We start from the raw sequence: 14,647 nt of genomic DNA on the forward strand, positions 1-14,647 counted from the left end.
ATAATGTCAGCTAACGGCTGCAAAGAAATACCTTAAAATGGAGAATGAGTAAATTTTCCTTCTCATTATGTACCGTCATGACTATTATTACTCGTAATGTTTATGCTAATAAGTAATACATGCAAAATGTGGAAATTCTAAATTAAATTAATTATGAAACGTATGATTATGAGCACATGTAGATCTCTTTTTCCATTGTAATGTGCCTGTGACAAATATTAATGATTAAATGCTATCAATTAATAATTTAATAGATTTAAAAAGTATTAATCATTACTGAAAAGGCTGAAGATGTATGATAAGCAATTTAATAGTCAGTAAATGTATTGTAGATTTGCTGTCGTGCCTCTTGGTTTAACCAATTTTAGCTTTTTACTGTTTATTTAGATTGAGTTACAGGTGTGTTTGCTGACCACCTGTAAAGGTCCATAAAACAAGCGCGCCGTCCTGCTGCCTAGGTGCCAATTGATGAACTCTGCAGCATCAAATTTTTAAAAAAAAAGGTGTCTAGTGGCAGTCTGATTTAGCTAGCTACCTGAAGCTAATGCTAAGCTAATGCTAACACAAGCCAGGAGCTGAGTTTCTGTCTGCAGAAAGCAGCAGGACTCTGATTATATGCTTCCAGCAACATTCAAACTGTGCTGAAGAGTATTTGTTTCGCTCTGTTCTGAGTATAAATCCATTGTAAAAGTGTCAGTAAATACTGACATATTTCCTGGAAGGAGAAAGTTCCCCCACCAGTATTTGTGAACATCTGTTTCAACTGAGAAGCTGTTTGCAGCAACTGGACTAACATTAGAACTACATAGAACATGTGGATCAGTTATTATGCTTTCTATGTAACCTGGTGTTTGGTTTATCTGTTCTTCAAGTCCCATTTTACTGTGAACATTAACCTTCTGAACTCCATTTTTTTGCTGCTTTTACGAATTGTTCACTGCAATAAAAAAGTCCTTTATTTCGATGGAAACAGCTCAACCATGGCTAAAACTAGACAGAACTCAGAAGTACCTTTTATGCAATATGGCACAGTGATAAAATCATACATCCTAAAAATAAAAGTTTAATTTCTTCATTTATTGTACAAATATTGGGCATTTTCCAAGTGCTTCTAGGTGTTTATGACCAGTTTTTACAGAAGATATGTACAATACAGTGACATGGTAGAAAACTCACAGGTTTCGTCAAGTTTTCCAACAGAAAACAAATGATTTATTCAACTTTGTTTCCCAACTTTAACCATTGTATGTAAAGTTGCAGTTAATTGTTTTTGGCTCTGATGAAAGGTGTGATGCTGATGCTTTTGTGTCTTTTTAACCCTTTGATGCACAACTTGGGTCAAGAGATACCCATTTTCCATTGAGTTTGGGTCACTTTTGGCCCATGTTGTACATCAAATGGTCAAGATAGCATGCTGTCAGATGGGTTTGGGGTTTCAAGGGTCAAGTGTCAATAATTTAAAGGGTTTTATCAGCATATGGTAATGTCCACTGTATTCCAGTCATTTCAATGACAAATCAGTTGCTGATTTCTATTGTGGCCGACTATCAATTAATAAAGTTGCTGTAAAGATCAAATCCCTAGAAATTGGTTAGATATGTGTAGGACTGTGTACAAAATAAGCTATTTAGCTGGACAGGCCTTTGCATTCTATTCCTTACACTTTTTTTCCCGGTGGTTTTGGTTTGGAAAAGCTAAAATACAAAGATATTGAGGAGAACTATGCATCTCTGATCCCTATTTTCCATGGTTTCTACTCAGACTAAAAGGTTTTTACGGTTTATGTCTGCCACAAACTTTCAGCCCCCAAACCTACATGTTATAAACTAAAAATACAAGGCACTAGTCTATTTCTCACTTGCTTGTTTTCACCTTGAGAAGCACTTCATGCGTCAAAAACACGCCAAGAGGGAACTCAGAAAGATTTGTGCTTGGGAGGCTGTAATGCTGTGATCCATGAAAGACACAATGAAGGAAAATAAACTTTCTACAGAACCTTTGCAGACAATTTCCTGTTAAAACCGTTGACCAAGTCACGTGTTTATATCATCGAATAATAAATGCCATTCTTGTTTTGCAGGTGTACGAGAGAGGAACCAACGTGGAGCAGTTTGTGACCCGTTTCCTGCTGAAGGAGTCGGCCAATCAGATCCAGTCTCTCCTGAGCTCCGTGGAGAGCGCAGTGGACGCGATTGACGAGCAGCACAGCCAATCAGGGTGAGCCGAGGACAACATCGGTGGCTGTCATGTGAAATTGGAAATGTGTTTGTTCATGACTGTGCACGTGTCGTAGCATTATGTGTAGCGTGTTGGCAGCTGCAATAGAAACCAGAAAGTGCTTTAAGCGCAAATCTGCTTTGGATAAAACATCTCTTGCTCTCAAACACACACAGAGACATTCATTTTCATCCCCTTTATCACTGAAATATCACCTTTAAAAGGTTAGTGGCCTCACTAAACAAACACAGGAGAAAGATTGTTCTTTTTTGCATCACTTTTCAACAGCAGTCTCCCCTGACTTCAGCATACTTGGTCCACTGATGTTCAAGCTTCACTATCCCTTCACTGAGGAAGGTGACATTTTGAGCTTCCAGGTTCTGGGTTCTGCTCAACAGCATACAGGACTATAACAGTGTGAGACCTTCGTCAAAATCCTTGGTCGTCCGTACAGCAAATTACGGACGACCAACTCCTGCCAAATCCAAATTTTTGGTAGTCCGTACAAATTTCTGGTCGTCCGTAATTCGCAGCATTTTTTTTTTTTAGTTGAAGCAAAAAATAAAATTGATTAAAAAGTCACTTTTTTTATCTTTAATTTTATCTTGTGTAACTTTAATACTACACTCCAGTAAGACTTAGATCATCATCCTGAGATCATTATGATCACTTTTAATATGGCAACTCTACAGGAATAACATTGAAAATTTAAATGTAGCATCAAGTCCTCCAGTAGCACTGAGATCATCATCCTGAGATAATTTTTAACATAACAACTATGTACATTATTACTAGTATCATCTATCTAACATTGAAATAAACTTATCTCTGATAAGCAAATATGAGATATTATAGCATCCTCAGACTCAGAGCTGTCCTTGGCAGCTTTGGGGTTTTTCACCCCCTGTATGTATCTCCACATAGTTAGCACAAAGTCTCTTAGCACAAAAATATCACAAAAATGTCATACCAAAAAAGTCCTAAGACCATATCATCCCTGAGAATATTCCTTGATAACAAAACCCAAGCGTCTGCCCTAATAACCTGTGTGATCCAAACTGAGACCTGTGTGGAGATGTGGGAATCGAACCTCCAAACATCGAATAATAAGAAAAATCGGAAATGAAACTCTTCATTATCCATTATAGGCCCCTCTGTACTGTCATTCAATGATCGAAGCGAGACCCCTAAGGAAAGTTGGGAACCGAAGCAATAAATATAAATACATGGTTAGAGTCGGAATCGACATCGCTCAACATCCACACGAACCCCAACCGGAAACTGAAACCTGCGCGAAAGCAATGCGCAATGACACAAGATGGCGGCCTCCTGCAGGTTGAGAACCGAGAAGTTATTCGTTGTTTTAAATTGGTAAGAAATCATTTAATGTCTTTCTGAGCGACGGTCGTCCGGGCGGACGAGCAAGAATGTAGATATCGTAATGACGAGTCGTCCGGCCGAGTTTCAGGTCGCTACGGACGAGCGGACGAGCGCGAAGGTCCCACACTGCTATAACGTCACTCTGAAAATGACACAAGTAGAGTTTCAGTTTATTGGGTTTATAGGTTTATTGCACTTTTCAGCAATTTATTGTCGTAGTTAGGACATAAGTCAATACATACTATTAAAATTGGGGATATAAGGGTTATATTGACGTAAAGCAAATAAAAAATACTCAAAAATGGCACTACAGCATGTAAAAAATGTAAGAATTTGTCCTCGTGGATTTGCACAATGGTAGGTCTTAGAGTTTAAAGAATTTTTCCTTGTTTTGTCAAATTACATACGAGTGCAATCATTTTGTCAAAATTACAAAAAACTGGAAACTTGTCTTATTCCTTGCCACAAACCAAATTCTACTGATGCTAGAGGCCTCAAACACTGATTAAGTGTCAACTATAGACTGCATTTTTTGTAGAAAATATGAATACATCCATATATAAGCTTCCCAGAACTTTCTGGGCCTTAATGCCACCCTTGTTTGAAAACTTTGCACTTTCTTCCATTTTAAATGTCCAATAAAAGCCAGGCCTCTCCTGGATCCATTTAATCATCTGGGCCTGATGGAAACTATTCTATGTCTGTGGAATTTACATTTGTTGAGATATTGAACCCTTATGACTTCCCAGGGTAAAAATACAAAAATTCCCAATTCTGAAATCATGAAATTCTCAAATTCAGCCAAAATATGTTACATAACTTGGTGGGTTCCAAGTAACAACTTTGTAAATAGATGTCCGATGTAGTGCCCTTTGGTTCCAGGCGATTATGCCAGTTCTCTAAAACCAAAGTATTTAATTGCTCTTTCTCCACTAATTCTTTTCTCTTTTTGCTTTTTGTTTGTTCTAAAACTTTTTCTCTTCCCTGCACTTCTTTCTCCTTCTCCACCTCACTGTATTTCAGTCATCTACCTGCCAAGGTGAGTCCACGGATGTCAGAGAGGCGTCCGGTAAACACCGTCCCTGACTATCCCCCGAACAACAGAGTCAGCGCCAGGGAGGCTGTCAGGACCATCAACACTGCTTCAGGTGACACACACAACACACACACTCACCAACACACACAGACAACACACACACACTCTGATTTTATGGTCGATGGCCGTCTGTCTCATGCTTCTATGATTAGGGTCGTATCCACCACCTTCAGTGAATTTACATCACTCTGAATGAGCAGAAGTCAAGTTCTGAGTGCTTTTCAGCAGTTTTCCATTCACTGTAAACACTCACACACAGCTGTTTGTGATGTACTCTCCTCTGTAAAGACCCTTCAATCAGCCACCTGCACAGGTCTGATGCAGCCTTCTTACAGCAGCAAAGTGCAGTGAAGATAAATTCTCGGAGAGTTGAGGGAACAGTCAAGAAAGAGTGGAGGAAAGTGTAGAGAGATGGTTCAACTCTTAAACGATGAAGAAAAACGCATCCAGTTGCTGTTTTTATCCAGAATCTATAGACTACAGCGGTGGTCTCCAACTTTTTTTTGCACCACAGACCAGTTTCAAGCGGGACAATTTTCGACAAACTTTACAAATAACCTTTTTTTTTGTATTGTTTTTATAAAAACTATCCTAAGCGAATGAAATGACTTTTTATTGCAAATATTACTTACTTTTTCCTTTGTCTCAGCCTCTCCCTCTTTTCTAAAAAGCTCTCTAGAGATGTTTATTCTTTACTAGTTTTGACAGGGGTTAGATTGATGGTTTAATTTACCGGCCGGGCATTAAACCGACAGAGTCAAGTGCAGGAAACAAGCTTAGATGGAAGTGACGGGTACACGATTCAGTTGTTTTTCAAAATAGAACACCCTGCAGACTCCACTGGAAATAAAACAAAAATATCTGTTGTAGGAATAGATGTTGATATCCCTTCTTGCATACATGAGATAACCTATGACTCTGTGAGATAGTCAAGTGAGTGAAGACATCCTCTGGGTTTTCAAGTGGATGCCCTCCTTCATCGGTGTTTCGCTGATAGGCCCCCAGCCCCTCCAAAGGCTTCAATTCAGTTTTATTTATATAGCGCCAATTATAGGTCAGATTGTCTCAAGACACTTTACAGAACCCATATGCCTGAACCCCCAGTTCAGCAGTGAATCCCAGCAAAAAACAATAAGCTTTTATTCTTCCTGTGCGTGCCAGTACCAAATGACCCACTGCCTGGTACCAGTCTACAGCCCGGTGGTTAGGGACTACTGGTCTGCATGACAGGTTGGTATTCAAATAACGTCTTACCCCCAAATGTCAACCCTCCATGTCATCACCCCTTTGTTGTCTGCAGACGCCTTGTACTCCTTTCGTCATTAATTAGCCTTTACACCGATCAGTCACAACATTAACACCACTGACCAGTGAAGTGAATAACATCGATCAATTTGGTACTATGTGCTGTTCTGCTGGAAAATCTCGGATTTTGGTATCCATGTTGATGAGACTTCGACACTGTCCTAGAACAAGCACACTACCTCATGTAAATGGCAGTCCTAAATGTCACTGGCCTACCCCCGCAGGAAAATGCACCTCTCCACATTGCAAAAATGTCAAATAATCAGGAACATCTTGAGGAACTTGACGATTGCCCAAGATTAGACCTCCAAACGTCCTTGACCCCATTCTGATCAAGCCCAACTGCAAAACCCACAGTACCTAAAAGATCCACTGTCAAAGTCCTGATGCCAGACCTCACAGGACACCCTGAGAGGTCCTCTGGTCTAGACCCAATGGTTCAGAGCATTTTTAACGACATACGGGGGACCAACACAGTATTAGGCAGGTGGTCATATGCAAACCAAACATTGGTTACTACGATATTTACATACTGTCCCCTCCCTACCCTTTGACCATCTGTAGAAGATGTTCTACCCTACTAATGTTCTGGGTCGGTATCTTCACAGACTCCTGCTTTGTGTCGGTCAGCTCATTGTATGTTGGAATAAAACACCTCAGTTTCTTCAACATTAGCTCTGTTACAACTTTTGAGTCCAGTCAGCACTAAACAGCTAACATCTACTCTGTGGTGCTGGTTTTTGTGGAGCTTTTGTGCGTCACAGCAGCTTAAAGCAGACTCCAGATTGACTGATTAGCTGGTAATCTCCCCCTAGTTCACTCAGTCCTCCTCTCCCCTTCATCCTCCACCAACTGCCAGTTAACGCCGCTCTGCAAACCCAACTTGACACTCTGCAAATCGCATGTCGAAGTGGTGACACTTCAAAGGTCACGGAGACGTGGCATCACTTAGTTGAAACACAAACTCGGAACATAAACAGCGGAGGCTCAGGTGAGAGGAAAGTCTCAAAGGGCAGTCAGTCACTTCTTAGATGTTGGTAGTGACGAGTTAAAGGTGAAGAGTGTAGTTTCAGGGTCGGTGTGTCATTTAGCCTCCAGCTGAAGGTTTAGAAAAGAAGACGATTAATTCTTGACGTTTAAGCCGGACTGGAAACTACTGACATGCTGTTGGAAACACTGTCAATGTCAGAGAATGCAGCTGTTGTGCATCTTTAATTAGTGACGCTGTGGTTAGCAGATGTTGTAAAGTAGAGGACATAGTGAACATGTTTATATTTACCACACTGAGCATATTCAGACAGCAGCACTGACTCTCTACTACATATGGTGCTGCAGGTGCTAGAGTTGAGCAGTATGTTTTGTTTTTTCTTAATTTTCTTACCTGTTACAGAAAGTCTAACAACTGGTGATTGTAGATTCATTCGCAAAAGTGCTCATTTCAATCTGCTTGTTCTGTTCATTCTTTTGCTGTCTATTTCTTCATGCTGGGAAATGACAGCCTCCGAGCAGCAACCCACCACACTGGGGATTTTTAGGAAGTTTTGCAGAAGGTTCAGATAGTGCAGTCGAGCAACCCTTCGGATCGTCCATTTTAGTGACCGTGCTTATCGCCATGCACACAAAAAAATCCACCACAATTCCACCCATTTGTACCATTTTGAGGTAACATGAAAGCTGTGTTTTTCATTTAGCTCCATCCACAATGACTGTGATTGGCAGGCCAGAGCATTATTTTACCCCTATAGAAGAAGGATAGTGTGGTATCAACAGACTGTTATGTTCTACAGAATCTTGTTTTCATCAAATCATGTACACATTAAAGGATTTTTGTGCACTTTTCCCTGCAGAACACAAAGCAGTCTGTAGTTCCCAAATGGTTCATATCATGAACAACTGACACATTCAAGTTCTCTCTGTTGTTAACACAGTGCTGTCAGTCTTGAAGATCCAATCCTTCAGTTAAGTTATTGTGAGCTTGTGAGATGTTGTGTCACCTGTTCAGATCTGCCCCTCCTTATTGTGGCAGGGCAACTTGTGATTTAGGTGAAATGTCTTTGCTCTAGCTTGGCTATTAGCTGCTAACTAGCGTTTCCTGTCTGGATCAACTCTGCAGGGATGAGGAGACACTGTCATCAAACATGATGCACCACATTTGTAGAGTTTTTATAATGAAATGTGGTCCTGTCTACACTTCGGCTGCAATGATTTGTTAGTCGGTTGTTGACTAATAAATTAATCGCCAACTATTCAGAAGTGATGTGAGCCATTTTTAAAAGAAATAATCCACCAAAATTGTAAAATTCCAGCCTCCTGAATGTGAATATTTTCCGATTTCCCTTCTCCTTTGACAATAAACTGAATATCTTTGGGTTGTAGACACAACAAGGCATTCAATGCCATCATCTTGTGCTTTGGGCAACACTGAATGGCATTTATCACCATTTTCTGACATATTACAGAGCATAGAACTAGCTGATTGGGAAAATAATTGACAAATTAATCTACAATGAAAGTAATCGTTCATTGCATCCCTAATCTACACACTTTATGGCTGATGATGGTAATTAACTGAACTAATACATCAGCAACTCAAACTCTACATTGTATTGCAGCTTGGAATTACAACTTCTAGGATAATTATTTACTGAATTTAATTCTCAAGAAGGCAGACCATTAGATTAGACAAATAAAACAACAAAAATCACCCTAAATAAACAAGCCGACACAACAGACTCAACCAATACCCAATACGTCCGTCCAATTGGCCCTCTCAAACACTGTTCAGAGCCTCGAATCTGGTAAATTAACACAACTCCTGGTGTGCTTCTAATGATTTAATTCTAGAGTTGGATCACTGAGATTGGCAGCAACCATTCTTAAACTCCAGATTGATCCAATTCTGCAAGGAAAAGCTGAGAACATGCAAACTCTACATTGCTGTAGAGTGTGCATCAAGAAGAATGGTCCATGGTCAAAGTATCTATTGAGCGAATGGGATGCAGCTCATCAATGAATTAGCACTTTTGATAGTAGAAAATCAACAGTGGCAATGAAAGCTGATACTGTCATGGGTCCCATAAATGAATCAGTGCACAAGAAATGCAAATCTGATGTCTTTGGTGTCTTTTTAAAGAGTGCTGGACACCTTCCCTAACACATCAAACTACAGTGGACATCCTGTAAATTTCTGGTTAGCTCTACAAAATGCAGTATTTTAGAAAAAATTGCTAGCAGTAGACAATGTGAGTCATATTTATGTAAGAAGCCGCTCTAATGACGGTTTTAGTATGATTTACTGATGTGAAAATACGACAATAATAATAATAATAATCTCCTGGAGTCTAACGGCCCATAAACGTACCTTCGTGGTGGGACAACATAATCTAAAAACGTCCTTCCCTGTCTCTGTGGTCAAATATGACTGAGTGCTGTCAAGTAAACTCACACAAACACTAGAGACGCTGTCACAGCCATTATCGATTTGTCGAATGATCAGCCGAGCAGAGATTGATCCGCTGTGGTTTAATAAACAAAGCGTCCTCAGTGACATCAGTCTGTCGTCTCCTTTCACAGGTCACATATGATACAACGTGTGTGTCATAAATACCGAGAGCTCAGACTTGAACATGAAAAAGCAACAAATTAAGCTCGTATGAGTTTGTTGCTTTGACGGTATTTTTGTGATTTATGTCTTCACTGATGCAATTAAGCGAAAAGAGAGCCACTACCAGCTGTGATGCCTTCAAGCCTCTTCGTTCTCGCTCAGCCTTTTGATTCTGACAGCAAACTACTGAGGAACAGTTTACAGTTTGTACTATACCCTGGAGACAGATTCCTATACATGATACACGCTGTGATGACAAAAAACAACACATCTTGTTTTGTTTGCATGAAACCTGGTAACACACTCATGCTGCCTGCTCGCACAAGAAAAATAAACGCAGTAAATAGAGAATATCACTGAATTTGTGTGCGCTAACAGCATCTGCACTCATGGATACTCAGCTTAATGTACTGTGCAGCTCACTGATTGCACTGTACATAATGGTTAAAACACAAATGTGTCTAATGCTGTGAAGTGACAGAGCAGTTGTTAGTGGAAAGTCCTTTACTTCCATTATTTTTTTAGAAGCTGTTCCCTCCTCGTTCTCAGGGGAGTAGTTTGACATTCTGGAAATAGCTCTTATTCACTGTCTGGTAGAGTTAAATAATACCACTTCTCAATATGTTCACTTAGGAGGTGCCAATATCTGTACTTTTACACTGTAAGTACAGCAGAAAAAGATTTAGTATGTCCCAACACAGGTAGTATGCCAAAAATACCCAGATTTCCAACTACATTTGTCCTTTTCTGGCTGTTCTGACCCACAATATATGTCATGCTATTTGTGAAATAGTATGTCTTGGTTGTTTTAATACTGAATGCAATACTATATATTTTGTAAGGGCCACTGCAGTAAGTATTTAAAGCGAAAAAGTGATGTGGAACCTTCATATGAAACTACAGCCAGCAGCCAATTAGCTTAGCTTAGCATAAAGAACTGGAAACAGCAAGACTGGCTCTGTCTACACTGAAAAAATCAAGTTAAAGTCAGGACCGTTGTGACCATAAAATATTAGCTGACAATAATTGCCATGTGTTATTAAAATTTAAAGTCTCATTATCATTTTATGCTTATATTAGGTTTAGATTAGTGGCATTAAGGACTTTGGAAAGCCACCCTTCAGCCATAAATCCAACAAAATCAAATTGGACTCTTCTTTTTTTTCCCCATTTGGCTTGCAACCAAAATATATCCAGAGTGGTGCTTGGGGCTAACTTTAACGTCGGCAGAAGCTCAATTAAATAACAATAAAATGGTACTGGTTTGTTTGTCATTAGATAAAAAGATGAACCGTGAAACAATAGCAGAAGAAGGAGACACAAATGGTGGGAAATGGCATGAAAAGATGAAATTAGTGTGAGTTTGATCCAGATATTTTCATGCCAGTGCACAGAAGTGAAACTGATGATTATTAAAAATGATCACAGTCATCTCAAATGTTGCAGTTACTCCACCAAGGAGGCATTGGTTTGTCTGTCTGTCTGTCAGAATTGTTACTCAAAAACGGATTAATGGATTTGGATGAAATTTCCGAAGGTCAGAAATGACCCAAGGACCAAGTAATTAGATTTTGGCAGTGATGTGGCTTATAGTCTGGATCCACAAATTTTTTAAAGATTTCATCTGTTGGAAATGTTACAATGACTGAGCAGCCTTGGCGGAGTACTGTGCTCTCCAAGTGCTTTTCTGTTCTAATAAATGTGACAGTCCTTCCTACAGAACGTCTTAGAATACATGAACATGCTATATATCATTTGTTTGAATAAATGTAGTATTTCTTGTATCATAAATGTATTTTATTATGATAATAAACTCATCCTCTTGACATTATTAAACTGCTAAATATTCATCTGTGTTCATTAAAATTGAACACACAGAAGCTTTTTCTTCATGAAAATAATCACTTAGTGTCTGAAAATGGTTTAGATGTAATGAAGTATGTGCAAAACTGATTTCAAACCTCTTTCTCCACCCGCTCACTACAGCTCGAGCACACCAGCTCACCTACAGCTCTGCTTAAATGCTGCACAAGTTGTAAAATCGAAATAATTCGGCCGTAAATTACTGACCTGGAAAAGAATATTGACACAAAAAGTCTCACCATTGGTTCTTTAGGTTTGTTAGGTATGAAAAACAAGATATAAACACGTTAACAAGGAAAGAAATGTTAATTTAAGAACAAGGAGTCAACATTAGAAAGATGCTTTGCATTTGGTGAAAGGCACAAATGTGTTAGCTTTGACGAGGAAGAATATTTAAAATGAAAAAACAATTTGCTATAACAGTAGAGCAATTAATCTGTTAGTCATCAACTAATGATTCAGTCAACAATTATTTAAACCTAAATGTAAAAAAATACCCTCTTTTTCTTGCCTAGGCACAGAAACATGCGGTCTTGAAATAGCTGAGCACATAATCCACCTATAAAACCACAACATGGCATCTGGATACTTCTTTATATGAATTATACAAGATACAATCTAATTTGTTGGGTTTTACGGGTGCTGGTATGCAGATCTTTATTCTTTGTGTGTACAGCCAACCTTGCTGCTTCCAGTCTCTGTGCTAAACTAAGCTTCATATATACTGTATAAATATACGACGGAAATAAATGTCAGACTCTCTTTAAATGATAGTAAAATGGAGTTTTGACACTGCGGTTACTGGTGCTTGTTACATTTGTTCTGCCACCATATGTGCAGTAAAATATTTCATTTACATCATGACTCCAGCAGGAATATAGTCCTCACTTTATACCTTCAAGCCACTAAATTATTGATTAAGCTGCCCTTGGGCAAATAAAAAAGTCGTATTTCCTTTAAATTGCTCACTGCTGGATATGTGGTCCTTGACCCTGACACGGATACAGATGTGTTGGTGGAGGTAATATGAGCCAGAGGTGACCCAGGCCCCTGACAGTGACATACCAGTCCAATAAAGCCCAGTCAGAGGGCTGCTGGGTAATAAAGTGGCCTCCAGTGGATCCAGTATACGGCCACACTCATACATCTGAGCTACAAATTCACTTTAGCTTCTCTATTTGTATCCAAATGCAAAAAACATACTAAGTGCACCGTAAATTGACAAAATAAACAACTGCAAAAACCCTCCTGTCCCTCTAAGATCATCTGACATGAATGAAAAAAGGTCTGAAAACACACTGATTAGAAAGCTCCTCTGGTGAACCATCTCAGTTAATGAAGAGACTGTGCACTAAAAGCAAAAACTTACTGCATTTAGGCTTTTTCCATCTCATTTACCCCCTTCTTTCTGTTGCTCTCATTGAAAATTAATGTTCAAAGCCCTGTTCAAAGTGCATATTATATATAATTCTGTGGCTCTGTTAAAAAATGAATGGGAAAAAAAAAACAACCTATCATCTGACAGACAAACGACGTCAATACAGAAGGAGTTTTGCTTTTTGCCAGAACAGTGCGCTTCACAGAAGAGAAGCTGGTTTCTGTTCTCAGGCATCAAAGCGCAGAAACAATAACAGGTAGATGACATTCAGAAAGTTTCCACGGCAGCGACAGGAGCTGCTCTGATGTTGAGGAATTAAAAAGTTTCTCGCAGCTCTTCGTTGTTTCACAGAAGTAAAATCGATTCATGGCTTGTACAAAGGTGACATCTGAAACTGACTGATTTTTGTAGTTCTTCCTCTTTGAGAGTCCAGACATCAGTCACCCATTAGAGGAGGGCATCCTGGATGTTACAGTGAAGAGAAAAGGCCACTGAAATAATCTGCTGTGAAATTAACTGAGAATTAGGTTTACATTTTGGTTTTTATCAGCCCATTTTCTTCATAAAAACTCCTGTGCATAACCTGTTAAAACCCTCTTGAGGTGAAAATTAACTTTTTGTTTTTACTTTGTAAACAAGCCATTTTGGTGGTTTTATATCCAGGGAGACACATTATGAGTGGAAAAAAAATATTTCCACCTTGAAAGTGTAGTGTACACTCGCAAAAACACAGATTTACACTTCCAATTTCATCTAACCCTAATATATTCCTAAATGTCTTTGGTTTTCTTAAACTTTTCTGTCACTATGGGCTCATTTTTAACTGCAATATAAAGTCCTGCACCTCTATGGAGACGACACAACCACGAATAGAACGAAAGAGAACTTTTAAAATGTATTTTATGCAGTATAATAACTTTATAATGTCAGAAATTTGGGGGGGAGTTGAATTTCTGTATTTAATTTACCAAAAGACAAATTTAAAAAAAACCTGGAATAAACATGTACAACATTTTTCCAGATGTTCACAGGTGGAACCAATACTGGCAAACTGCATTATAGTCTCCACATTCTATAGATCTATAGATGTTTTACTGTTTGCATTTTAATTTGTTTCTATACTTGTCTCAGATCTGCTCTGCAAACACTGCCTGCAGTTCAACCCAAGTTCTGAATTTTTGTCTTGTGACCATTTGGTGCACCTGACTCACTCATAGTTTCTTAGTTGTACCGAAAAGCACAGAATTTTTTGTTTTTTACAGAATCTGGTTGCAGCAAATAATTTATTTTTGACCGATTTTTAAAACGGACATATCAAATACAGTGACTTAAATACAGCATGACTTTCCAACGAGCCAGCCAGTTTTGGGATAAAGAGGAATTCAGGAGGGAATTATTTTCAATCAAAACATTTCTAAAACTGTAACTTTGGTGCACAGAGATGAGTTTTTTGGGGATTTTAACAATAACTGGACAGGGACTCTTGCCCTTCCCTCTACAACTGCACAGTTTCCAGCTTCATCTGCACTACTGCTGGTTCGATGTGAGGTATGGTGCCTTTCTTCAGCGCACAGAAGCAAGAAATGGTGACTCACAGGAGATGAACCAGTCCAATATCAGACCAAATGACACCCTCACTGTGTAATAAGAGCGCACATAAAAGACATTTTGGTCCTCATTTCAACAAACATTTGCATGTGGCAGCTCTGGGCGACTCTGAACACCATCAGGTTTGATTTCAGCCCAAAGTGTCATCACATTAACAGCTATTCAGTGGCAGAACGGCTGGACGGAGGCTGCAGCT

The 14,647-nt window shown here is 39.1% G+C and overlaps 1 protein-coding gene across 2 annotated transcripts in view; it reads left to right on the forward strand.

Annotated features, from left to right (window-relative positions):
- Positions 1 to 14,647, forward strand: part of necab2 (N-terminal EF-hand calcium binding protein 2) — a 224,470-nt gene that overhangs the window by 119,229 nt on the left and 90,594 nt on the right. For both annotated transcript variants that reach the window (XM_051951455.1, XM_051951454.1), the window contains exons 6-7: positions 2,081 to 2,217; positions 4,621 to 4,745. In XM_051951455.1, coding sequence (XP_051807415.1) covers positions 2,081 to 2,217; positions 4,621 to 4,745 — 262 coding nt within the window. The remainder of the gene's footprint in view (positions 1 to 2,080; positions 2,218 to 4,620; positions 4,746 to 14,647) is intronic.

The sequence above is a fragment of the Acanthochromis polyacanthus genome, chromosome 8 (genome assembly GCF_021347895.1).
Source record: "Acanthochromis polyacanthus isolate Apoly-LR-REF ecotype Palm Island chromosome 8, KAUST_Apoly_ChrSc, whole genome shotgun sequence".
In the NCBI taxonomy this organism is placed as follows: domain Eukaryota; kingdom Metazoa; phylum Chordata; class Actinopteri; family Pomacentridae; genus Acanthochromis; species Acanthochromis polyacanthus.